The sequence below is a fragment of the Malaclemys terrapin genome, chromosome 16 (genome assembly GCF_027887155.1).
Source record: "Malaclemys terrapin pileata isolate rMalTer1 chromosome 16, rMalTer1.hap1, whole genome shotgun sequence".
NCBI classification, from domain to species: domain Eukaryota; kingdom Metazoa; phylum Chordata; order Testudines; family Emydidae; genus Malaclemys; species Malaclemys terrapin.
The window spans coordinates 17,491,167-17,518,786 of record NC_071520.1 but is presented as its reverse complement, the minus strand read 5'-3'; the positions used below and the strand labels follow the sequence as shown (position 1 = coordinate 17,518,786).

The following is a 27,620-nucleotide window of genomic DNA, read 5'->3' as shown; positions in this document are numbered from 1 at the left end:
CTGCTGCATACCCCTCTGAGTACATTCCATTTACTTCCTCTCTATAAAAACCAAGCTGAAGTCTTATCTTTGACATTTATTGAAGGAGGTTCCACTTTTTTAATTTTCTCTTTACTAAAAGTTCTCCCATTTTATTAACCTTGCTTAAACCCCAATATAAAAGTTTTATTGCAGAAGGGACTTTTTGTTACCTCCCATGATCTCAGTGCCACCATTTCTGCAACGTCACCACCAGAAATTTCTCATGTTTATTAATCAGTGTGAGAACTCAAAACTTTTCTGCACTTACATGTATCGCCACACTGTTTTGTTTAAGGCCCTGCACTCCTAGCATATTGTGCTACCTGCAATTCTGATTATCACAGCTACCAGACTAAAAAGCCACAAGTTCAAATCGTTCAGTACTAAAAACTGCAACAAGTGGCAAAAATAAGAGCCGTTATCTTCCTCTTTCCATTCTGTTCAGAATCACATTTCACTGTATGCACTTGTGCATTTACAGCACATACACTTTGGTAAAATACAAAACCCTTAATTGTACAACTGCAATTATGCAATTTAAAATACATAAAGGGGTGAGAGTTCATGGCAGAAGTCTGGTTCTTTGGATGAACATCCCCATGTTTACATCGTGATAGTCTGTGGTCAGAGGCATAAACCCCCCATCCTTCATGAAAGATAAGTTAAGATAAAAATATTGTATTCTGTTGCCAAAAATGACAGCAATTTGAAGAAAGTATACTGACGAAAGAGGAAACAGAATTTCTGCTACAAGTGAATGGTCACTCTAGATTTTTGGAATCTTAAACATAGAAACAATTTTCCCTTCATTCTTCCATGACGCAATTACTTTTTTAATGGATGGGAAAGATGTATTAAGTAACTCTGAATGCTAATAATTTTTGAATAACTGTTGCATTGTACCAGTCTTTTATGGGACTGAATTAGGTCACCTTTTGGAATGCTCATATTTATTACTGAAGCAATATATTTTGAAGAATTAAGGGCACAAAAGTGCAATATTCAGTCAAATTCCTTGATTACTAACAAATTTAACTCTTCCCAAAAGAGCCAAAAGGGGACACACACACACACACACACAGATTCCTACATGTCTTGGTGAAAAAGTAGTAGTGAAAAAAAATCCATATTGGAATTTGCCTAAATTAAAGCACAATTGATCATAAGCACCATGGAATAATGCTAATGCCAATGTCTATGTAGTGTGTATTTCAAATGATTTTTAATTGCTACTAATCTATGATTTAGCAAAGTTTTCAGACCAAAGCTAAAAATAAAAATTCAATTAGTAAAAAGCTAAGACTGGCCTTCATTTTTAAAATGTAAAGAGCTCTTCATGTGGAGGAAAACATTTACTAATGACATAAGACAAACTTGCAAGCACTTACACACCTGAGTGGTCCCATTCACATTCTCAGCACTTTTCATAAGAGTAAAGTTACTCTCAAGTGTTTTCAGTATTCTCTGTATAGTAGTTCAGTAAGTGGCTTGGAAGTGATCGATAGATAGCTAGGTAAAGTATTCTCATATTTAACCAAAGTCGGATTATCTTAATTATTAGATTCCCAACATAAGGAAGATTAAGATCCTGATTACAGTGTCCTACAGATTTATGTGCTAACTTGGTGTAATACCCAAGAATGTTTGCTTTCTGACCTCAATCTATTAGTCGGTCTTGCCAGGGCATCCAAGTTCATGTCACAGGAATATCTGCCTTAAGAATTGAAAGTTTTAAATAAGGAAATAGTGAAGTGTTGATAAATCTTAAAACTGGACCCTTCCAGCTGATACACATTCGTGTTACGATGGTCTTCAATCCAATTCAATCCTGCTAAGGGTTAGCCATCTAGGACCAGTTCCTCAGCTGGTGTAAATCGGAGCTCCACTAAAGTCAATGGAGAAGAAGATCTGGTTCACAATCCCAGCCTTGCAGAGATGCTGCCAAAATCTGTAAAACAAGCTACTAAAGGTGAAGAGTTTTTGGAGAAGCCAAACAGGGACCTTACCTTCACTTATCCAATGCAAGTCAAACAACTTGTTTGTACTCCAAGAAAAATATTTATTGAAAAGCTAGTGGAAGATGGAAAACCAATTCTTTAACTTGTTTGTGCAAGTGTTGGTCTGGCAAGTGACAAATCTAAGGCCCTGTCCAGTCACACCTACTTGCTGCTACTCCTGTTATAAATCAAGACTTCACAACAGCAGGCAAGGGTGTTCTGGGACTAGAACTATACTCAGAAAAAGCAAAGTGCATTGGAAGCCTGCTAACAACTGTAACAATTACGCAGTTGTATTTTTTTAAGTTGTTGCTGGCTTGGTTCAAGCTGCAGTAGGGTGAGGGCCTAAAAATCATTTATCTGGATAGAATTGTTCGATAATAGTAGAAATAACCAGACAGATGTATACAATAGATTAAAGGTGACTTTAAAAACAACTCATTCTCTTATAATGGAAAAATAAGGATATTTCCCTCTTAGCACAGACAGATGCTATGAGACTATATATTAAATACAATACAGTAAGCTTGATTGAGGAAGACTTTTAGTCATCGACCGTTCGTAGCACTATGTTCAAAGTCTCTTATTCAACCCAATAAATACTCATACTTCCGAAGCAATGGTCAGATCCCTTTGTATACATCTGTTGCTTATGATATTGTGAAACATTATGTTAGTACCGAGACGAGAGATCATTTAAGTTGCAACCATACTTTGCGCAAAAGTCACAGTAAGCTTTCTTCCCCCGAAACCTCAATAAATTAGAACTGAACATCACAGAGACTATTAGTATGTAAGGTTCAAGGTCACAGAACTATGAAGACTTCTTAAAAGCCACACAATGTCAGTCTGAAATATCTGAACCAAATCTAACACATAAAACCACCTTTGTCTCACGTCTGTCTGTGTACAACCAACTATAATTAAATACTCAAATGATGAATGGCGGGCCTGTAAAGCTAGCAGCAATTCTTTGAGTGCCAGTTACAAGGAAGTACAGTATTAAAGCTGGCAATTTCTTCTAAATGGAAGCACTAATAAAAATAAAGAAAGTTATGGTCGAGGGCATTTGTGCCAGTGTCAAACGCTCCTTCTATAATACAATATAACCAACATTTGTATCTTATTCTGAAATTTTAAATTGATATTACTCAAAGGCTAATGAACACTCTAAACTGCTGGTACAGTATAGTACTGAAAATCATATCACAGCCAATCCAAACCAGGTAGCAGACACAAGCATATAGTCCCAACGTTAAACGGCAATCTTGCAGTGCTGACAGTTTTCCTGGTCTCAATTTAAAATTCAACCATGGTAAAACAGGATACATAAAAAGTTTCAAAATAAAGCAATGAAGTATGAATCTTCTAGTTCATATCCATGTAAGAGGCTTTTCATTTCTAGAAGAGAGGGAATATGCATCGAAGCACATTTCAATCAATTACAACAAACCCATAAAGACAGTTTGGAACACATACATTTGAATTAAGTAATTTTGACACCTCTTCTTAAAAATATATAACGATGCCTTTGCAAGCAAACTCCAGTATTTCAAGAAAAAAAAAAAGGGTTAACACTCTCTAACTCAATGTAACATAAAGAGAGGGGAAAGAGAGCTAAAGCAGGACACGACTCACATATTAATATGACTACTGGAGAGCTGCAAGCCAGTGTCTTCGGAGCCAGAGCATAATTTTGCATCTAATGGGGGGAGGGGAGAAGAAATGAGCAGAAGAAAGATTTTGGGGAATGGGGGCAGAAACACCACAAACCAAAACCTAAGTCTGTATATCAGATTCTGAAGCTTCAGGGACAATTATGTAAAAAGATACATCGATGATTAAGTGTGTGTGGGGGGGGGAATTCTTCTGAGACGCTGATAAAGAAAAACAACAAACAAAACACCAAACAGAAAACAAAAACCCAGAAACCCATGAGATTTTCAATACAAAACCCAGAAACCCATGAGATTTTCAACACTTCTCTCTCTCCTCCCCCACCTCCCCACCCCTATCCACAGACTTTGGCCAGATTTCATTTCTAATGGCACAAAAGCATTTTACCTCTGCAGATATATTTCTCTCTCACACACATAAATCGACTCTATTTGCATATAAGGGGGAGAGGATGGTAGTTAATTGGCGCCTTTGGTGTGCACAGACAGCAGCTGCCAGAGTCTGAGAGAGCCACCATTTCATGGCAAATAAACCCCTAACAGTCAGACACATTTTTATGCTTGGGAAATAGAACAAACCTCTGCAAACTGAAGCCAGGGAGGGATAGCAAAAGGCGTGGAGAGCAGGAGCTGCAGCGTCAGGGCCTTGAGGAGCTGTCAAGCCACGAACCCCCCCTCCCTAGCAACCCAGACAGTGGAAGTCCAGCCCCAGCCAAACTGCCCCCCCAGCCAGTCCCCACAGAGTCACCCAGTCCAGACCCTCCAGAGAGAGAAGCCCGGCTTTACTTACGTGAAAACAAAAAATAAAGTAGTCGAACCCACTAATAAGGCAGCTGCTGTGGAGACAGGGATGTATTTAGTAGGTTTAAACCTCTTTCCAGTGCTGCTGGGCATCCTGTAGTTAACACATCACTATGTATTCCAACCCAAGAGGCACCAGGGAGGGAGGGAAGGGAGGGAGAGCAAGATGCGAGGACCCTCCAATGCAGAGGCAAGGCAGGGAAAGGGGGAAAAGAAGGGACGAGGCAGAGAGAAAGGGAGTGAGAAAGAGGGATTGAGAACAGCTGACCTCCAGCACAGGAAATCCCACCCACACAGGCCAGCCCACTCAGCTGATGTCAACGAGCCCCTTAAGGTAGAACTGCACTAAGACAGAGAGAGCACCCTCCCCACGCAGAATGAAGACATACAGGACCATAGACACTTCGCATACTAACACGTACATTCAAAACTGCAGTGCAAATAGAGGCAGCACAATAGAAGCCACAAACGAGCTGTGGACAAAGACAAGCAGGCATCTGGCTACAGATTAACACACCACCATACGCAAATTTCCACCACGCTCCTCCCTAATGTCCTGTCGACTTGATAATTGTTCTATAGAATTTTTGTTAACCCCTCCTTTACAATTCAGTAGACACCTATATTCCTGCTACAGGGATGGAGAGGCTTTTTGAATCCAATGTGGAAAGGGTCGATTTAACTATTTCTAGAGAACCCTATTGGTTTAAATTCTATGGAACTTTTTCATGACATTCAAAAGTTGAAGTTCATCAGTTATCAGATTGCACAACACAATCCAGATTTGCATATCAAATACTATTGCCTCGGTACTGTGAGCTGCTGCTCATGGACAAGCCACTTCAAGGGTCCCATTGAACTCAGCAGGGCTCTGCATAGAGGGGTCCTTCTATGCCAAACAGCTCGCAGGATTAGGGCGTTTAAGGAAGAACACCAGCACCACAGACCCAAGTTTGATTTACTTTTAATCAAGGAATCATGGTCTTTAGTATTCAAACAACCGCTAGGTTCCTCTAATTGTTTGAGTGGCCTGGAAGTTTAATTTTTGCATAAATTATTTAATTAACCCAGAATTGTGTTGTTTGCTCCACTGTTGTTTAAAGGGGTTTCCTCCAGTCCAGTAAGGAGGCACAAATAATATGTGATTTAAGGTGACAGAGCAGATAGTTTGCCAAAATGTTCTATCCAGAGAATGTTGCTGGGAGCAGCTCCCTCTTGTTCATATTAAAGGGGTTCAAGCTCAAGTACCCTCACTGGTCACAGTGGAGCCAGTATCACATGGTGACAGAGGTGGTCTTTGTTAGATGCAAGGCCATTTAGGATTTTATAAGTAAAAAAATATCTGAAGGCTGGTTTACACGGGATATATGCCCCCCTTCTAGTCATCAGTGGCTAGCTAAAGTTATAGCTACCCCAGTGCATACCCTTCCTATAGACCACAATATATACTGCTAGAGCTTACCTTGCTTCAACCAGGAGTACACTGCACCACAACAAATAATAGCTTTCCTTCTCTACATTAGAGGATAGTATTAGTACAGCTACACTGCTAGCTAGAAACTAAACATCCCAATTTTGGTCAGGTGAATATTAATATTGCTCATTGTAAGAGGCCAAATACATACCTACTTTCCCAGTAAGTTAAAGAGCAGATTCCCAGAGGCTTAACAAAAAAAAAAAAACCTTGCTCTGGATTACAAATAAGGTGCAGCAGTTTAAAGTAATTCAGTCAATTAACCTGCCCTCCCAGCACACCTGAACTGAAGCTCTTCCTTGAGTATAAGCTTTTCCTGGAGCCTTCATTTGGCTAAATTTGTAACCCTTCCTCTTTTTTAGAGAAGTGAGATGAGTGGAGGCAGTGTAATGACCTAGAGGTTCCCTTTGGTGAGACCTATACTATCCATCACTTCAGTATTTCAAAATTTACCATCCTTCCCCTTCAAAACGAGATCAATTTGATCAGATAAGATTGAGATGAAGCTGCATAGGCAAACAGGACTGCACACCTTTCAGTGTCACATTTCAATTGGATAGAGGGAAGCTTTTAAGCAACATGCTTGCTGTGTATCTATGCAGCACTCAAAGCCCATGGGAGCCTGAGGAATAAGACAGAAGGACAAGAAATTAAACCGAAGACTGCTGCATGGCAGCATACAGCACCACCCATCAGAGCCTCTAAATCTACTTTGGTAGTTATAAATCAATAATTTCTCATGTACAACTATGAAATCTCAGAATATCAGCTAGCAACTTTCTTTCTGCACCCTCTTAGAACAGAATTTTATTTTACATCACTTTTTATTCTCAAAGGTATCCAAAGAGTTTTAATTAGGGCTGTCAATTAATTGCAGTTAACTCACAATTAACTCAAAATTGTTTTGCAATTAATCAGTTTTAATCAAACCATTAAACAATAGATTACCAATTAAAATTTATTAAATATTTTGGATGTTTTTCTACATAATCATATATATTGAATGCTATTGCAATTGCAATCAAAGCATATTATTTTTGATAATTTTCACAAATTTGTAAATAATATTTTTTCAGTTTACCTCATACAAGTACCATAGTGCAATCTCTTTGTTGTGGAAGTGCAATTTACAAATGTAGATTTTTTTTGTTACATAACTGCACTCAAAAACACAATGTAAAACGTCAGACCCTACAAGTCCACTCAGTCCTACTTCTCCTTCAGCCAATCACTAAGGCAAACAAGTTTGTTTACATTTACAGGCCTCTAGAATTTAGAATGTCACCAAAAAGTGAGAACAGGCATTTGTATGACACTTTTATAGCTGACATTGCAAGGTATTTACTTGCCAGATATGCTAAACATTCACACACCCCTTCATGTTTCGGCCACCATTCCAGAGGACATGCTTCCATGCTGAGGATGCTCATTAAAAACAAACAAACAAAAACTAATGTGTTAATTAAATTTGTGACTGAACTCCTTGGAGAATTGTATGGCCCCTGCTCTGTTTTCGTGTTATAGCAGTCTCAGACGATGACCCAGCACATGTTCATTTTAAGAACACTTCTTTGCGTTTTGTGAAATCTGTAGTGGAAGGTACCAATGTGAGATTTCTAAAGATAGCTACAGCACTCGACCCAAGGTTTAAAAATCTGAAGTGCCTTCCAAAATCTGAGAGGGACAAGGCGTGGAGCATGCTTTCATAAGTCTTAAAAGAGCAACACTCTGATGCGGAAAGTACAGAACCCGAACCACCAAAAAAGAAAATCAACCTTCTGCTGGTGGCCTCTGACGCAGATAATGAAAATGAACATGAACATCTTTGGATTGTTATCAAGCAGAACCCATCAGCATGGACACATGTCCCCTGGAATGGTGGTTGAAGCATGAAGGGACATATGAATCTTTAGGGCATATGGCACAAATATCTTATGACGCCAGCTACAACAGTGTCATGAGAATGCCTGGTCTCACTTTCAGGTGACATTGTAAACAAAAAGCAGGCAGCATAATCTCCTGCAAATGTAAACAAACTTGTTTGGCTGAGCGACTGGCTGAACAAGAAGTAGGACTGAGTGGATTTGCAGCTTCTAAAATGTTAAGTTTCATTGCTGAATGCTTTTTTTTGTACATCATTCTATATTTGTAAGTTCAACTTTCATGATAAAGAGATTGCACTACAGTAATTGTATTAGCTGAATTGAAATATACTTTTTTTTACAGTGCAAATACTTGTAATCAAAAATAAATATAAAGTGAGCACTGTACACTTTGTATTCTGTGTTGTAATTGAAATCAATTTGAGAAATGTAGAAGACATCCAAAATAATACAATACCATTTATTTAAGTAACAGTGTAATTAATCAATCACATGATTAATCACAATTTTTAAAATCACTTGACAGCCCTAGTTTTAAGATAACCTAGAAAACTGGTCTTTTTCATTTAATAAAAAAATCCAGTGGGTATTGATAAAGGAGGAAGTGGTGAACAGTGTAGGAGTATTCCTTAATCTTCTAAAGTACTTTGAAGTCTCCAAATTTCCACCTAGACAGCCACTACTAGTAAAATGCAGTTCCCATCTTCTAGGTGGCTGCTGAAAAGTTCTAAATTAGGCAAATTTCACCATAGAGTTGGGGGCGGGGGAAAAACAACATGACCACTATATCACTGCTTTGAAAATAGCGTTTGTATTTAAACTGTTTGGTTAAAAAATACAACAGACCTGCATTGTAGTCTTGTTTCAATCTGCAACTCTCATATCTGATCAGCATTGTGCTTAGAGCTCTGAAAATTTCCCAGTCATACCCCAAACTCAGAAAATTAATTACATTTATGTCGGACACAGGATACATCACCCTGACTGTAGAAAAAAATAGTCATTGCAGGAGATGACATTTGGGAAAGTGTCTGCTTTACATAAGAGAGCAGCTTTCATCAATATGCCTAATGACAAGAATTTTTTGGGAAGAGTCTGGGTTGTGTTCTAATGTTTAAGCATCCAGTATTGAATATATTCAAGTCGCTTGTTTTTATGCAATCTTGTGTTGTTTACCTCCTTATGAAGCTCAGTATTAGCAATTTTCTAATATGCACCTACCTTATTTAAGGTATGCATGGACATTTAGAGAATAAGATTTACTGAATATGATCTTCTTCTATAGAAATTTACACCCATTAATGCAGACTTCAAAATAATTTAAAGGTCACATTTAAACAAGTATACTGAAGGCATTTAAAAAAAATTAACGATAAGGTTTAGGAATAAGCAGATCTTAAACAAACACACATACACACACAGGCCTTTGTAATCCATATAGAGGATTCAGCTGTTTCTAAATTGGACACAGGGTTATCACTAGCCCCACACCTTAATTCTCTCCATTCTCCCAAACAGCTGATCACTATATCCCAACAAGAAACATATCACCATTCTGTTCATATTGACAGCATAATTTCTGCAAATCAGGCAAGCAAGAATTCTCCAAGTCACAAATTTAAGCATGTTCTGCCCTTAATGTAGCTTTTGGGTGCATTATTTTTAAAGGCTCTTCTCCTCCCCCAATATATTATATATTGTCATAAAATAAGATTAAAAATTCTGGAGGCAAGCTGGGGTTGAAGTGAGTAAATAGCTGGTAACATACAAAAATGGAATACTGTGAATTTCCTCACTAGGATTGAAAGTGTAAACATAATAGAAGTAACCACTGAATTATCTCAATTGAACTTTCAAAAGTACTTCCTTAGCAAATTTGTGTTACTCCCATTTTCATACCTGCAGTTTCATAACTGACAATTTGATGTGGTAATTCAACTAGATACCTCTACAAATATAGGAATGAGTTACTATTCCAGTATATTTGTCCAACATATAACTAAGAATTTCATAAGAACGGATGTCTGCGCTCTCTCTAATTTCATACATCATATTACTATAATATCATATGTAGTTTAAGTTCTCTGATGCAAATTCCTAAACACATATAGTGAAAACATTTATACAAGCCTTTATCAATACTGTTCCTTTAGAAGCTCATTAAGTGGGTAATATAAACAAATCTAGAACACTAATCGTAAGATTTGAGATCTGCAGTTGTAAAGACTTCGCAAGTAATTCTATTTACAAAAAAAAAAAAAAAAAAAAAAAAAGAATCTTCCCTTTCATCAAGAGAAAAATGTTTCCCTTATTGAGCTTGGGGGATACTTTCAGATTGGTAAGAGGAAAATAAGTTTGGTTCTGTCATTCTGAGTATCTCTTCTTCACTAAGAACTGAAGATTCTGCAAAAGTAGAATGATTCACATAAATTTTACATATACACCATTAAAGTCCAACACACACCTGGTGAATACATCAGAACATGTCCCTAAATGGAAACTACCAACAGTGAACAATACTGTCATAAAAGGGCAGGGGAAATAAATCAAACTGAAAAACATCCTGAGAACATGGTAGCCAACATCTTGAGTTTATGAAAATGACTATACAAAGTTTTCTATACAAAATTTAAAGATTCCTTTTCAAGTCTAATTTTTATTATGTTAAGATCCTTTTTAAAATCACTTTTTACTTTTCTATTTGTAGAACAGCAGCCCAATAGATTGAGATACTTTAAAACACAAAGTAGTAATGTTTCAGTTTAATTAATTAAAAACAAAAACAAACAAAAAAAACCTTTTCTTTGAAATGCTTTTCCACAGAAATTGTTTTGGTGTTTTACTTGGAAAACAGAAGAAGCAATGTGAAAACTAACAAGATATGAGCACTACACAAAGGCCTAGGGAAAAATTCATACCAATGGACTTTCACTAAGGATGAATATGGCCCATGAAGTAAAGCCGGAATCAATTCATCTGAACTCTAGGGTAAAAATATCAAGCCAATAAAACTAAGCACACATGCATGAGTGACTGAAAATCATACAATGAAGTAATGACAATTTATTTTAATTGTAACAATACCTGGGATTAACAGATTAAAAAATGAAGTGTACATGAGTATTAATTTTTTTTCCAGTCAGGCTCAACAGCAAAACTAGAATGGCCCGTTTTCTGCTTCTTATGCAGTAGCATAATCTATTGTGTTTGCATTTCCAACACAAGGTTTTGTTGTTTTTTTAAATAAAAAAAAGCAAATCTTTTAAATGAAAAAATTTAACGCATAGTTTATTTTGAAATTAGATTTGTAAACTTCACCTCCCCTTTAACAAGTTTAAAAACATTGCTTGTCAGCTTCCATTTAAATCGACGGTGGCTTTCACGAATACATAACATTTTGGCTTTTTACATTCAGATGGCAGTAAAATTAAGTATTTGGAAACATACAATACTATCTTAAATCAAAAACAAGTATCAAACACATCATGCTGCTGAGATCCCTTATGGAGGAGACAGCTGAGGTATTTGTTTTATTCCCTAGGAGCTTTATAGTTCTAAAACATTTGATTTATGTATCTGGTGTTTGGAAGGGGCAAATCCCACACCAGACAGTACTTGTGAAAATCTGCTGTGCTAGTAATAGGGGAAGAGAAATGAACTTTGCTCATGCCAAAAGTTTATTTTTTGCCTTTAATATAAAATGGAGTACCTTCTTTATAGTTCCAGATTTGATCAACTTACTATAACATCAAAAAGGTATTTACACAAATTTAAAGCATATTTAATGCTCATTTTCCCATGTAGTTTGTCTTGTCTTAGAGAATTTAAATTTCATAAATGGAGGAAGTCAGCAGGCTTAGACCTTCTATCAACATTCAGTTCCCTCTTTTAGGTATTATTGGTCATTACACCTTTACAGTTTAGAAAGACTAGATTGAGTTTATTTTTAAATAATTTTTTTACTGATAGTTGTGTTAATCTTTGTACAACGAAATTGTCCACCAAAAAACTAACAAGACATTTACTGAATGTAAAGGCTTTTCGTTGTTTTCTATCCTGGTTTAAGTCTCCCAAAACTCTAGCAGTAGTTAGAAACGAAGTAGATCCATTGCTAATGACCACTGTTAAAGGACCAGCTTGAACCATAATACTTATTCCCATTTTAGGAGCATATTAACATTATATTTCATCTTGCATATTCAAATTATAGGTTTAATATTTTTGTAGTAGTATTAGTACCTCCTCATATTTTTCTAAAATGCAAGTATTTTATAACCCCACAAATTCTGGTAAAGTGATTGCTAGTTCTGAACACATCAGTGCCAAATTTAGAAAGTGATTGTTGGAGTGTATTGCTTACACTATTGTATTTCAAACTGTGGGAGGTTATCTGGGGTGTGTGAGTTGGGGCGAGGGGCTCCGGGTGTCCAGGCTAGGGAGAATATACAGGGAGGTTTGGGGCAAGAGAGCACATGCAACCCCACCCATAGCCTGCTGCTTTCCCACACTTCACTGACTACTGCAGTCTTCCTGAGCATTCTCATTTGTGGCCCTCCACTCTACCAGAAAGCCATAGCCCTGTCTATTTTAAACCCTGCAGGAATGAAAGGGAGGCTACATACTTCTCCAGGGAGGCCCAGCTAGGTCCTGCCATCTGCTTGTCTCAATGAGTCACTTTCTGCCCTGGATGGGCAGGATTAAGGGACCCTTTTATGCCACTCACATGGTGGTGGTGGGGCACACAGCAAAAAAACATGGGAAGCTCTGGTTTGAGGAGCTCCATGGCATGTTGTCTAACAAGGTTAGATTCATCCCTAACATTAAGTAGATATAAAAACAAAACAAAAAAACAAAAACCTTATTATCTCTAGTAAACAGATGGTCCTTAAGAGTCAGTGAATGGCACATCATGAGTGATCTATGGTCCTATCTACAATATAAGTAGGTTTTATACTTTTTTTCCTAACGCAAACAGCACTCTTGATCCTTTAGCATGGTTAAAAGAGCTTTTTAAAGTCATGAAGACTTTTTAAAAAAAAAAAAAGCAGCTTCCTACTTATCTTTTTGTAATGAAAGAACCTATATGTGACTGTATTAAATTACATCCATGATAGGTCAAAGGATGTCTTTTTCCACTACTGTCTGCCATAAGTGGTCATCATATCAGTGGAGTTGTGCCAGGAGTATTATAAATTCTACCATCCAGAATTATGTGGCACTACAGCCTTGTAGGAAGCAAACGGTATAGTGGTCTGCTAAAGAAAACTGTATGTACCTCATCAAGCAGGAACAATCCTCAATCAGCAAACGCAAACACCCAAAACTGGTGTAAGAGGCCTGCTTAAGTCTACTAATTTAACATAACATACAAGAAATGTCTGCATAATTTTACCAACAGGAAGGATTAAAATGCACTTAATCTAATCTGATTACATCACTTATATGAAGATATGCACCCTCAAATATGTAAACACCAAGTGCAAGAATTAAAGTCACAAGTGTTTGAAGTGTATAGAAAACTCAGTTCTGTCCTTTGATGCTGTTTTCAAATTTGTTTTATTCACTCTTTTGGATGACTATAAATAAGTGTTTCCACTATGGAAAAGAAAGTTAGCACAGTACATTTTCATGACTGGGGAATGGATTTTCTGAAGACATCTTCAAAAGGGCAAAAGCTTAGAAAAAACAACCTGAATGTTGGAATTCAGTTCTTTATAAAGTCCCTTGTAAAAATTAAAAAAAATTAAGGAAAAAACACAAGGCCCAAGATGATTTATTGCTTTTCTTCAGTTTTTTCCTTGGTCTCTTCTTTCTTCTCACATTTTTTGCTCTCTTCCTTTACAGAAAGCTCTTCTAATTTCTCAGCAACTTTGTCAGCACTATCATTTTTCTCTGTGCCTGCTAAGAGATTGTTTGAAGAAAAAGTTACACACAGTATGGTAGATTTAATTAACAGCGGGAAGGCTGTGTTAACTTGTTTTACTAAAGAAAGAGTGTAATTGGCTTGAGAGAGAGAATAAGGATATTTTTTGAACTCTCTGCCATACACTAAGGCTAGGTCTACACTACCCGCCTGAATCGGCGGGTAGAAATCGACCTCTCGGGGATCAATTTATCACGTCCCATCCCCAAATCGACGCTCTTCCACCTCCGCTGGTGGAGTGAGTAAGCGCCGTCGACAGGAAGCCGCAGAAGTCGATTTTGCCGCCGTCCTCACAGCGGGGTAAGTCGGCTGCAATACGTCAAATTCAGCTACGCTATTCACGTAGCTGAATTTGCGTATCTTAAATCGACTCCCCCCTGTAGTGTAGATGTACCCAAAGATGATTCATACTGTTTTTGTCCTTTGTTGATCCATCCCATGCCAAATGAATGTAGACTCATTCCTTCCCCCTCCCACTCCGGTTTAAAAGTCATACACTAGGCCATAGCTTACCGACTAAGAATGGGATGGTACCCCTTTTCAGTGCCCTCTTGGACAGTTTTTTTGACTGCTACAGGGTAACTACTGACAAGGCATATTTTGTGGAATTAGATGTGCTGGATTCCATACAACTTCCAGCTACTTAGATAATATCCTTATCCCAATATCGAGTTATTTGCAATTCAGGTCTCTATCCTCCTCTCTCCTGCCACTCCAACATCTTTGCTTGAGTGAGAGAGAACTAAGGCTACAGTTTACAAGGGAATTCAGTTTCCTGCATTGCCTAACCCACTCCGATTTCCTGAAGCATTTGAATTGCCGACCAGTAGGAGTCTATACTTTACACCTTTAGCAGATCAAAACTCAGAATTCCATTATAAATTTTTAATCTCTATATGAAATTGAAGATATTTGTTCAGAGAGCTTCTCTCAATTATATGTAGTGTGTGTGTGTGTGTGTGTCAGTCAGTCATACTTTACCAATTTAATTTGGTTCTGTAACTTTACAATTTAAACAAAATGAACCAAGTTTCAAAAATTAGTTTCAAATATAATTCTGCAACTGGGGTATTTACTGGTGAACACAGGAATATTTAAAAAAAAAATCAGTATGGTAAAACTGTTACTCAACTGTAGTATATGTTTTCTGTATAAATAATGAAAAGCCTTTCTATAATAACTACCCTAAAAATTATGTCCCAGGAGCAACTGCAAGTCTTCTACAAGGAAAGAAGAGTTCAACACCCCGGACCATTACTCTAGCAGACTGAAAAAGCCCCTGGACTGAAGATTGCAGTCAGGCACAGAGTGAGTCTGCCAAGAGGCACCAAATATTACAGTGAGCAATCTAAGGATATTCCCTCTCCCCCGCGATAGGCATTAAAAACTTGGGAAAGGAGAGGACAAAAAGATGAAGTAATCATTTAAAATCCCAAGAGGAGATTAACATCTTACCCTTCTTTGCTTTCTTGTCTACCTCATTCCTGCATTCTTCAAATTTTGCCTTGAATTTCTGTGCATCTGTTTGAAGGAAATAAAATGTTTCTTCATTACCTTAAATCAGCGATTCTCAAACTTTTATAGAGGTGACCCCTTTCACATAGCAAGCCTCTGAGTGCAACCACCTTATAAATTAAAAACACTTAAAAATATATTTAGCACCATTATAAATGCTGGAGGCGAAGCGGAGTTTGGGGGTGGAGGCTGGCAGCTTGCGACTCCCCATGTAATAACCTCGCAACCCCCTGAGGGGTCCCAGCCCCAGTTTGAGAACCACTGCCTTAAATTATTTACAATGCCTCTATTCTTTAGATTTATTTTGTTCTGAAACAGACATTTATCCCGAAAAACTCATTTCTACATTTTAGTTTGAGTGCCTTTTTTGTCAAGAAATATGCACTTAGTGGATTTCATCTTAGTTGAAGTGATTTTAAGTATACAGGCTTCAATTATTTCTCATTAAACACTCTCCAAAGAAAGCAGTGGATGTTGCACCTTTGAGTGGGTTTTTTTGCCAAGTTCTCATCTTAAGGTTCTGCTGCTAAGTGCTATTTTAAGCTAGCTGAACTTCTAGCCATACCTTAGCAACTAGCTACTAGGCATTCACTTCAGAAGCCTACCACACATTCTTGTTCACAGTCAGAGGGCACGCACTGAGAGGACCATAGACATTTATTTTCTCACACCTAGAGATAGTTCTGCCAGGATACAGCTAAGGAGGAATGGCAAGTTTGCACCATCACTGCCTATACTGCACCTGAAGGGAGAATTTCAGTCTCCAGAGTTGAAATTCCAGTCACTTTTATTAAACAAACACACACACACCCCCATCAGTAAAAAGATGCAGGTAACATGGCTCAAGTTACAGCTAACCAGAATTCTTTTGAAGACAACATACTTCAATACATTTCAGTCTAAGCAATTGGTTCTGAACAGTTCCATTTCAAAGATAGCTGCTATTATCAGAAAGTTTCTATCAGTTCAATTACAATAAGCATCCCTCCAACCCTTTCTAACTGAAATAATTTGAGAAGCAGATAACCAGTCAAGTCACTCTCAAAATAGAACCAGAAAGGATAATCTGATCCCCCACATTGAGGATAGCATGACTGGCCACTTGAGGTCACTATTGCTCCACAGGAAAATGCACATTTTTAAAGACTGAATATGAAGCCAGAAGTTTTTTTAGAATCTCTTAGGAGTGTGCACCCTCCTCATGGATTTTCAGAAGACCTTCTTTGAAAGGGAGTTCATCATGCAAAGTGACACCCCTTGACAGGACCAGAAACTGAACTTTAATTCTTTATCTATGAATCCAAGAAGGAATTCTACTAATAGTCAGCTTTCTAGACTCTTATCTGCTACTGCAAGGCAGTGTATAAAGGAGACAATGAAAGCCTTCCCTCACCCCTCAAACTCAGAGATAAGTTTAGGAGTGGGATTTTAACGTTATTCCTCCAAATACACTTTTTTTTGTAGGGGATTCAGGGGTTTAAATAGAAGGCTTGGTTTCAATGAAAGTTTGCCTGAAGAAGAAAGGACGCTGTATTAGAAAGGTGAACAGAAGAAAATGTTGTTTGCCAACATGTGTTAATATGGATCTGCCACAAGATCCCAACTGTGCAATGGAACATGTTGGTAGCATTTTTGTTTACTACATCTTACCTTCCTCCTATGTGTCAAGCTAGACATTTTAATTTGGCTAACTCACTGGCACAGGACTAGTGGCATGCAACCTGAAAGCTATCTGGGATGCACAATAAGAAGCCAGCAGTTATGATGGTCTTTGACAGTCACACACTGTTTGCTGCATTAACTGCTTAAGGGCTAGTGAGAACATCTGGATCTAGAAGTGCTTCTCCCCTTACAAGAACTACCCACTAGACTAGACAGGAACTGGAAGAGAAAAATCAAGCAGATTGTGCAGCCACCATAGTATTCTGCCTGTGACTCGGGCATCCAAGGAGAAGGGGTTTCAGCAGCCCCAGAGAGCAGGTCACTCACCCAGTAGTCATTTGGGGAGTGTGGTGAGAAGGGAAGAAGTGTGACAGCCATTTTATTTTCCAAGTCTCATTCTATTTCTCATACAGTTAGTCTTCGCATGTTCTATTTAGGAATGAATGCATAGTGTGGCATGCCAAGTAGGGAATTCCAGACCAACCACTACAATCTGTCACTTATCTTGTTGTTTGTAAGGTATTTGTGACAGACAGTGGCTTCCATTCTATGTCTGGATAGTCCCTAACCACTCCTGGCCGGGGTACTCAGGTGCTACCAAGATACAAATAACTTCACCTCCAATTCCCAAATCATGGCATCTATTATCCTAAGTTAGCCAGAGGAGATACTACACAAATTAGTTTGATATTTTGAACAAAGATGTGAGAATTTGCCTGTTCTGGCCACAGATATGAGACACTCCCTCCAACAGGAGTGTGATTCCTCCACAGTGCTCAAAGCCTTTAATTAACATAAAAGAACAGAAAACAGAATCTTGCACCATTTCTATGAATGGTCAAACTATATTAACTTTGGAAGCATTATATCAAAACAATATATAACTTTAAAAAAATAAAGTTTAGTCTAGAAAGATTTACTATAACCTATTGTCTAAGTTATCTGTAGTTGTTAGGAATACTATATTCCACTTAAGAGGATATTTCATTTGATATGTTAGAAGGAAGAGACAAGTGGATATTAGCACCTAGTACTTGTTCAGTGTAGCAGTCAGTAAAGTATGGGATTCTAAGGGGAGATGTGATGTGCCTGAATGGAAGATTTAATACAAGGTGATTATTTCCATACAGTATTTGTAATGCCACAAATTCAATCTTCATTAAAACATGAAGTTGAGGTAATTAATGAAAGTAAGATCAACACACTGGCTGAAGTCCTGGAGTTTTATTGCATTGAAATTTGGAAACACTAACAAGTTCTCTTGAAAACAGAGTGTCAGCACACTTATCAAGACAAAAAAAAGTTATAAAGATGGTGTTGGATGGAAGATGGAGCATAACTACTCTTTATCTACATATTCTGAGCATTACTAATTAACTAGTTGCACTCTGAATTAAATTCTGCTGCAGTACTATTTAGATAGAAGGGACTGTCCTTACAGACAATTATTAGGGTGGCTTTCTATGCGCAAATGAGGTTTTTTCTCCTCGCTCACCCCATTTTGAGTGCTTACAGCCAGTGGGATAGATTCTTTAAAAATACAGGGAATTTTTATTCCTTTCTACCATGGGAGCTACAAAAGGTAGCGGTAACTTCTTTCATACATTTACTGTAGAATACTGTGCAGTATTAAATGGCCCAAAGTTACTTCCTAAGGCACATAGTATAAATATCAGAAGAAACTGATCTTGTGCCATAACTTACTTTCTGCATTTAGGAACCGGATTGCCAAAAGTTCAGGTTTAGGGCTTTCATCTGCAAAGTCAGCATGTGTGTTCCAGACCCATGCCCGGTCACTTCCAGCATTAGGCTTCAGTTCCATTAAAGGTGTAACTACAAAGAAAAATAACTGATTAGTCCAGCTGCATATAACATTTTGAAATACATTTCCACATAAGCCCCACAAGTACCTTAAGAAAGTTAGCTCTTAGTAAGATGAAGTAAATAAAATTTTATACCTCACAGGGGATTGTAATGCAAAATTATTTCTAGCTGGAGGGGTGGGAGGAGGGGAAAAAAAAAAAAAGATGGTGCCCATATTGTTCTCTCCCATGTCCTAGAACAATCTGCAATGGGAGGTCAATACTGCCAAACAGAATGCTAACCACACACTGCTATTCAAACTACACTCCCCACAAAATAAAAATTATAGTTCCAATTTAATACCCTTTTAGAATGCAAAGCTCCCCTACTGAAAGACCAATAGTCTAAAGTATTTTCTTAGATAGTGGCCAATGCAGATGCTTCAAAGGAAGGTACAAGAGCATCCAAATAAAATAGTAAAGTTTCTCCCTTTCTACTGCTGGTAATCTTACGTATTATAGATAGCACTTAGCTTCCCTCTGAGATTATTCATTTAAGTGATTTCTCCCTCCTCCCTTGACGCCATCTTAAAATTCTGTTTCAGTCTCCTGCGACAACAAACTCTACAAATATTCAGCATAGAATAGTATCTTTTTAACTGCCTTGTTATGCTTGCTTACCCTTTTCTGGTGCAAGTGCACGAAACTAGAGAAACTGTAGTTTCAGCAGAAGTCACAAGCTTGATGAACCCATAGTTCTAGTTTTTGTTCATGCCCAGGCCTTTTATTTAGTGTATGTAATAAGTACAGGGACCATAGACAAATAAAGTGCTATTTCCAATTACACTTTTCAGTTACTTCAAACATCTCCCTTCAGCAAAACTTTCCATGTCTGATTTCTACTCAAACAATTTTTCCTCAACTCGTGTCAAGACAATCTTTTCAGCCATCTTATATGATTTCAGTGGAAAAAAGTTATTTTCTGCTTTAAATAAGTTTAAGACTTTGCAGAACTTCCATACTCCACATTGCTAGATCTCCTTGAAAATGGATGAACATCTGAAGAGAGTTCACTACAAAACTAAAATATGCAACAAAGTATTTTGATGCCTGTTTAATTTACTAGGTTGTAAATATATTCACCTGCAATATTATGGAACTGTGCAATTCATAAGTTAAACGGGCATCAAACTGGATGCATACACAGCACCTGTCTATTTGCTGCTGTTAGACCATTGGCTCATTCTTACAATCCATTTTTAGGGTAAACAAAACATGCATGAATCCTATAAGACTTGATAACTATATTGCACATAAAAACAGATGACAGCCAAAGGGAAGTTACGAGAAATAATGGAACAAACATACTATAATGATTTGCACAGATTTTTAGGGTTTTATCTCTCCTCATGAGAAGGCGAATTGTTCCCTTCTCCCTGTGCTTCAGGAGTTTCACATCCCCGGTTCCTCGTTCTTTCCACTCTGGAAGATCATTTTCTGATGCAAACCGAAACAGCTTTGCTCGCCTTGAGAAAGAGAGCAAGAGATTAGAGTTTGTATGCAAAAAACAAACCACGCTGAATAAAAGGGCCCTCAGCCCACCTGTCTTAGGTGAAAGTTAAGATTCCACAGAGCTTTTAGGAGAGAGGAAATAAATCCAGAGTCCTCACCAACAAGTTAGAGTACAAGACGACAGATTTTGTTGGCAAATTGAGCACCATGCTATGAGTAGTCAATGAACTAGTTCAGGACAGAATACTGTATGAATGGAGTCATTAAAAACAAGTTCACTGCCCCACCAAAATTTTGCTGAAAGAATGTCTGTGTAATTTCAAAACAGCTCCATATTAGCACTGAATTAATTCCATCAAAAATTGAATTTCATGCTTTTTTTAAATCAGGGCACACAAATTTAAGTTACAGAAGAGCTGTTACACTGTTGCGTATATTTGGAATGCCATTAGTGCACTGAAATTACAACCAATGATTCAACAAAAACACAAATGAAGCCAGCTCTGTTGGCCTACTTTCATGGCCTACTTTCAGTTTTGTTAATTAACAAACTTGTTAAAGGCGAGACGAACATTTAAAAAGTAGTTGCCCAGCCTCTTTTCCAGATATATTATTTTCTCCGACTATCTACTCGTGAGGGAATTCTGCACCACTGCACATGTGCAGAAACATGTCTCTTCCTCTCCCCAAGATTATTTTTGCTTCCCTGCAGATCAACTACCTGGATTCAAGGTGGCTTATCTGTTTTTGGAACCCTAGGATTCAGGAAAGCCCAGAGCACTGGCATCCAGCCAGGTCTCAGCAAATTTTTGACAAAACACTTCCTTTTGCTGCACAACCTATTGAACTGCTGGCACCTTAAGAAGAACTTTCCTAAACTCTATTAAAAGGACCCTCTGATCCTTAGACAGCAGAACCTATTCCAATATTTCTTTAAGGGTTGACTTTATAAGAGAACGGCTTCTTTCATCTGGGATTGCACATCACGCAGAAAAGCTTAGTGATCACGCTACTCATGCAGGTCAGTTTTTGGAGATGTTCTCGTAGAACCATGTGTTATCAGAGCCTCTTACAGGAGCACACTCTGGAACAGAGCTTGAAAATGACTACTTTTGGCCATCTGACTTTTCCCAAATGCACTTCATGCCTATATGAAGCAGGAACATCACAGAGCAAGAGGAATGCATCTTAACTTCTGTGCTACATACACTTCTTTCTCTAAAGAGTTTCCAGCTTAGGAAAAGTTCAAGGCATTCTACAAAATTTAAACATTTCAGATTAAGCCTGTTTGCCCAGTTTTCTAATCATATAACAACTATTACAATTTGATGTCTGCTAACACAATAGAAAGAGCAAGAGGTGTTTCCATGACCGCTCCAGATGATGGCAGAAGGGAACCATTGAAGAGTTAGAGAGGGTGGGGCATTTACACCTTCAGTCTATAAAATACTGATTCAGTAAGTAAGAAGACAGCTTCTACTATGGAAGGGGGGAGAGAGAGAGAGAGGAGTGTCATGATGACCCAAATATTTAAGCACAGAGTAGGACATGTTAATTTAAAAAAAAGAAAAACCTACTTTGTGACACAGTTACACATCTCTAGACCCAACATTTTTGCACAATTCGAGTCAACAGGTTTACATTTTTTTGAATCCAAACTTTTATAATATCAATTTGATATTACTAGAGAGTCAGGATTTCATCATGTTACACTATCAGCCCCAACACTCCAGGGGCACAGACATTAGTTATATCATGTGCTATTTTCTTTCTACTGGCCAAAATGCCCGTGTGGTATTTTGCAACAAGCAATCTTCCTACCTTTTATTAGTGTTTTTCCAAGTTTAAAAGTAACTAGTGTTTAGATACATACCCAGCGCCATACTACTTACATCTTAAAGAGTTCTTCCTCATCCTCCTCAAGGGTCTTGATCTCTTGTTCAGGAAGGGAAACTATGGGCTCAAATTGAGGATCATGGTTAGAATCATCTGCGTTTTCAGTTGAGGTGTCATGTTCCTCATGCGTTTCCTGCGAAAAGAATACCAAATTGCAATAATACAATTTTAAGAACAGTTCTGCAGTGGCTACGTCTGATTTAATATGTTAACAAAGGTATTTAGGAACTACTCTGAATGTTCCAACTACGTATACACTAACAAAGTGTAAGTAGTACAACATCAGAATCTGAACTCCATACATCTAAACTTTATTCAGCCTTTTAAAATATGCAGTATAAACCTTCTCTCTTGGAAAGAGAAGAAATTTTTCACATTAGTGAAACATAGGAACACTCGGGAGTCTAAGAGCTTGTCTACATATTGCACAGGTGCACACCAGCTGTGGTGTAAATTCTAGTGCACACCAGAGTATGGTGCACTGACTCTGTGGATCTTGCTGGTGGACACTAAAAATTTTCTAATATAAACTGATGTAGCCCCATTTGAAATGGGACTACGACATGCACTAGGGAACTTTTAGTGCATTTCAGCAGGGTCCAAAAGGCCTGCTAGAGCATCACATGCTGGAAAGCACTAAAATTTACATCCCAGTGGGGGCACATGAATGCATCACGTAGACAAGCCTGAAGACATGCTTTTTTGCTTACTGAGTTCAGCAACTTCGATCATGCATACAAACCGTAACAGCACTTACAATTTAACAGCCTTAAAGTTAAGTCTTAGTAAAATCAGAAGCTGCCATATTTTCAACGTATATTAAGACTAATCTCTTACTGTTATAAAATAAATCAACTCATTTTCCAATTTCTTCTTTGAACGAAGTTGTAAACCCAGGTTTAACCTTAAAGTATTCCCCATCCATTTCAATGGTGAAACGTATCCCTTAAGCCAGGCAGGGGTGGGCGGGCAGGACACATTCAGCCCGCCAGCCGATTTAATCTGGCCCTGTGGAGCGGGGTCTGGGGTTTGCCCCGCTCCAGCTGGGTAGCGGAGTCGGCAGCCACTTTGTGCGGCTCCGAGAAGCAGCAGCATGTCTCCCCTTCAGCTCCTATGTTTAGGGGCAGCCAGGGGGCTCTGTGCGCTGCCCAGCAGCTCTCATTGGCCACCGTTCCCGGACACTGGAAGCTGCGGGGACTGTGGACGGGGCAGCGCGTAGAGCTGTCTGGCTGTGCCTCTGCGTAGGATCCAGAGGTATGACATGCCGCTGCTTCCGGGAGCTGCTTGAGGTAAGCACCACCCAGGGCCTGCACCCAAACCCCTCGATCCCAGCACAGAGCACCCTCCTGCACCCCAACCCCATCTGCACCCCAATCTGCAGCCCTCACTCCCTCCCCATGCCCCAACCTCCTGTCCCAGCCCTGATCGCTCTCCCACCCTCTAAACCTCTCAATCCCAACCCAGAGCCCCCTCCTGCACCCCAAACCCCTCATCCCCAGCCCTCACGCTGCCCCCTAGCCTTCTGCCCCAGCCCGGAGCACCTCCTGCACCCTGAACTCCTCATTTCCGGCCCTACCCCAGAGCCCTCACCCCCTCCTTCACCCCAACCCCAATTTCGTGAGTATTCATGACCTGCCATAAAAATTTCCATACCCAGATGTGGCCCTCAGGCCAAAAAGTTTGCCCACCCCTAACCTACCCCAAAGCAGTAAAGAAACTATTCATACAGAAGGACTCTAGTCACAGTGGCAATAGTGAGGGCAGAAAATGTCTACAAGTTTTTTGAAAATAAAAAGGTTTTGGTCTGTGTGTCATAAAGCACTGTGCTAGCTCTCTGAAAACAAAAATCAAGACTTCCTTTTCTATATGCCATGAAAAAGGATGCATTTTTGGAGAAACACGGGCACACAGAGTCCTAGGCATAAGGGAATAGATGGAGGAGTTGCAAAAGTCCTTGAAATAGAGGGGGATGGGAGCATGGCACACAGGGAGCTTGTTGGGTGGAACAGATGAACACAAAGAGCTCCCTGGTTTGTGCAATTAGCTCTGCCAAGAGAAAGCAAGAGATCCCCTCTCTCTAGTATCCTCACACTAATAAACCATTACGATACCATAGCTACAACGTTCCTTTAAAAAATTAAGCTGATCAATTAACCTTCAAAAGTTCTAAAGTAACAGCACTAAGTCTGGCTTTTAGATATAACCCAATCTCGTAACACTAGAACAGTATCAAAATGTCTCAGGTTAAAAAGAATGTTGGTATTCATGCAATGCTAGAGGTATTTAAATATATTACACTGATTTTATTTTTAAATCTTGATTAAAGTATTGGCTGGAAACCTAGAATTAGCAAACTAGCCTAAGGCTAGGAAAAACTGTTCCCCTATTTTTGGTTTGGGATAATATGTTTTAAGTTACTGAAGTAGTACTCCCTCATACAGGCTTAAAGTTCTGACAGAATAGTTATTACAAACGAAGGCTTTTAAGGGGTATTCATTACAAGTGTCTCCATTTACAGTGAACTTTAGATGCTGAAGTTCACGAGTTCAGAGTCTCCTACATTATAAGGATCCCAGACAACTTCAGGAGCATACTTATCACCACATCCATGCCTGTTTTTATCATTTAAGTTATTGGTTTTGAGACACTGTGCAGGCAAAGCAGGTTATTTTTAAAAGACCAAGGTCTGTATATTAAGGAAATATTCATATATAGAGATTTTAAAAACCCTCAAAATTAAATCATCATGGCATACGTGAAATTTAAGAAAAGTGAGATTTTTAATGTAAATGTTGGGTTCAGTTATACAGTTAGTGTTTTCAAATTATATGACTTCATATGTGCAATTTAATATAGTAGCTTAGTATCAATAGGGAACAAGTAGACTGACAGCTGCAATAGGAGCTCTTCTATAACATTGGGTCAATCGTGTATCAGAATATTTGATTAGATAAATGAGAGAAAGGACATTTACTAATACAGCCTAAGTAACTGTTCGGGGTGGGGGTGGGGGGTGAAGGTGTGAAGTTCTGTAAAAACTATTCATGGCCTTCTTGAAAAATTCCATTTAAAATATTAGATACACAGTGGGATGCTATATCAATTTGAATTTAAAATTTCTGTATGCATTTTAATTATAACACCTAAGATCACAATGGTGCACATATGATCAGTTTATCTTACTGAAAAGATCTTATAAATGTCATTGAGAGAGGAGAAAACCCAAGATGTCAGGACATACCATTTAAAGAGTGCTCTATCAGAAATTTATAGTTAGAGATTTTTAGATATGGCTTTATAGAACAATAAGAGTTACTATCACACATAACTGAATTTCCAATTTAACACTTTACCCTGCAGCTATGCTGTCTTTGTTCTTGACTTTATTTTAATATATATGAATCACTAAGAGACTTCTCACTTAAGAAGCCAAGAAATGAAATGTGTTTCTTCCATAGCCAAAGAAGCCACAAGAATATTCCAGAAGGCTAGCGAACAGTTTCTTTGTAACACCGGGAGGGAGAAAGCATGGTCTTATGGTTAAGGCATTAGCAAGGGGCTCTGGAGATCTTAATTCAATTCCAGCTCTGCCACAGACTGAGATCTTGGTTAAATCACTGAATATCTGTGCCTGTTCTCTATCTGGAAAAGGAAGATGATAATTTTATTCTTCCTCACCACTGGCAATTTAGATTATAAATTCTGGGCAGATACTGTCTCTCACTAAGTGTACGTACAATACATAGCACAACAGGGCCCCCAACTGGGTTGGGGCTTTTATTTGTTACTAGAATACAAGTAATGGTTCGACAGGAAATAAGGGTTAGTTCAAAGATGCTACAACACACCTTTTGGTGACACTTGTTGAGTGTCATCAGTGCTCTAGCACACAAGAAAATGGAGACCAGCCATAGTACTGTAATACAACTTCGACAGAAGAATGGCTGCAGTGCACTGCACCAAGACCTGACTGTTTCCAAGAGAAGGGGGAAAGCAGCCCAGAGAGAACACAAGCCAGGCTTGTAGAACTGATCGACTCCAGCTCTGGGATAAACAAACCTCATTGCAGAGATAACTGATCCCTTTATTCCGCCCCCAGTTCGATTCCCTGCAGGCGCCACAAGAAAATCGTAAGTAACAATAAGCATATGTTAGAGGTGGCGAAAGAAAACGAATCACAGTGTTGCGATACAATCCCACCCGCCCGCGATATAAAAGCACGTGGGAGTCTAGGACGCCTAGCCCCGGCCCTGCCAGTAACGGGGAAGGGGGGGGGGCGGCTCCTTCAAAAGCTCCTGAGTCATAAACCCGATTGTGGCGCCTGCGGAGGCTCAAACGCCCGCTTGGGGCAGAGCCGACCCCGCCGTAGGGCCAGGAGCCAGAGTGAGGCGGAAAGGGATGTCACCGTCCGCCTCGGCCCCGGCCGCAAAGGGATGGGCCCCAGCAAGAGACTGGGACGCACGTGTGTCCGGACAGCCCCCAGCAGGGTGAAGCCCCGACCCCACGTGCATCTGGGGATGCCGGGGGAAAAGCCACCCAGGCCCCCCTTTCCCGCCAAGACAAGGCCGCCCTCCTCAGCCCCCGCTCTCATCTACTCGCTCGGCCTCGCGTCCCTCCTAAACCCCACTGCTCTCCCAGCCAGCCTCCCTACTCCCCAGGGCCCCTCACCCGACTAGCCCGCGGGCTTCTCGCCCCTCTGTTCCCCGCTGCTTCTCCAGGCCCCCCATCCACCGCCTCAGACCACCCAAGCCCGCTCCCTCAGCGCCAGGCCGCCCCACTCCACCTCCTGCTCCCGAGCCCCAGGCCGCCCCAGCACTCCCCATGGAGCCCGGCCGCCCCAGATTGCTCAGGGAAGCGTCGGCATCCTCACCTTGGTCTCCGCCATGGGGCTGGGAGGTGGCGCTGCTCCTAGACTAGACTCGTCCGCGTCGCGCTCTCCCCCCACCGCAGCTTTGGCGCTGAATTTCCTGCTTGCAGCTCCCCGCCCCCTCCCGCTTTTACCTCATTCCCGCAGCCCGCGCCGCCGTTGCCGCAAGGCCTGATGGGAAACGCCTACTTTACCCCGATGCCTTTATCTCGTCTAACGCTGCTAGCTATAGGAGACAGGGTGACCCCGCCACCTGATAGTAGCCTTTTAATGGTACTAAATCACAGCCACGCCGAGGCGTCCGGCCGGGCAACTTCTCCAGGCTCCTACTCGAGGTCTTGGAAACAGCCCGAATTCCCCCCGGAAAACGTACAGCATCCCCCCCCCCTCGCGGGCTGAGTCTAAAGAAAATTCATCTCCAAAGATCTCGTGTCTGCCTCCAATTAAACCTTTTTACCCCGTCCCCGAGCTGTTTCCCATCAGCCTTTGCGACATGGCGGCGACCATCCCGCGTCTCTCTACTCTCAAGATGGCGCCTGCGTGTGTGCTGGAAGGGGGGGGTATTTTAATCGTGTATTATTAGGAGTGGGG

The 27,620-nt window shown here is 39.7% G+C and overlaps 2 protein-coding genes and 1 non-coding gene across 5 annotated transcripts in view; all 3 read right to left on the bottom strand.

The window, feature by feature from the left end:
• The window catches only part of ZDHHC8 (zinc finger DHHC-type palmitoyltransferase 8), a 234,645-nt gene extending 229,920 nt beyond the window's left edge, over positions 1-4,725 (bottom strand). For both annotated transcript variants that reach the window (XM_054006427.1, XM_054006426.1), the window contains exon 1: positions 4,485-4,725. In XM_054006427.1, the coding sequence (XP_053862402.1) occupies positions 4,485-4,588 (104 nt within the window). In that variant the 5' untranslated portion in view covers positions 4,589-4,725. The remainder of the gene's footprint in view (positions 1-4,484) is intronic.
• A 6,153-nt stretch (positions 4,726-10,878) lies between these two features.
• Positions 10,879-27,529, bottom strand: RANBP1 (RAN binding protein 1). 2 transcript variants are annotated; one of them, XM_054006817.1, is made up of 6 exons: positions 27,033-27,529; positions 22,159-22,295; positions 20,123-20,280; positions 18,657-18,785; positions 15,231-15,296; positions 10,879-13,753 (listed from the first exon to the last, which is right to left on the bottom strand). In XM_054006817.1, exons 1-6 carry the CDS (start codon positions 27,045-27,047, stop codon positions 13,626-13,628), a joined length of 633 nt encoding a protein of 210 aa, XP_053862792.1. In that variant the 5' UTR covers positions 27,048-27,529; the 3' UTR covers positions 10,879-13,625. The 2 variants fall into 2 exon arrangements, with proteins under 2 accessions (XP_053862792.1, XP_053862791.1); XM_054006816.1 differs by lacking the exon at positions 27,033-27,529 and adding an exon at positions 26,011-26,093.
• LOC128825015 (small nucleolar RNA SNORA77) lies at positions 14,966-15,093 on the bottom strand. The gene has a single exon (XR_008442568.1). It is a non-coding gene; the product is annotated as a small nucleolar RNA SNORA77 (small nucleolar RNA).
• Positions 27,530-27,620: the final 91 nt, after the last annotated feature.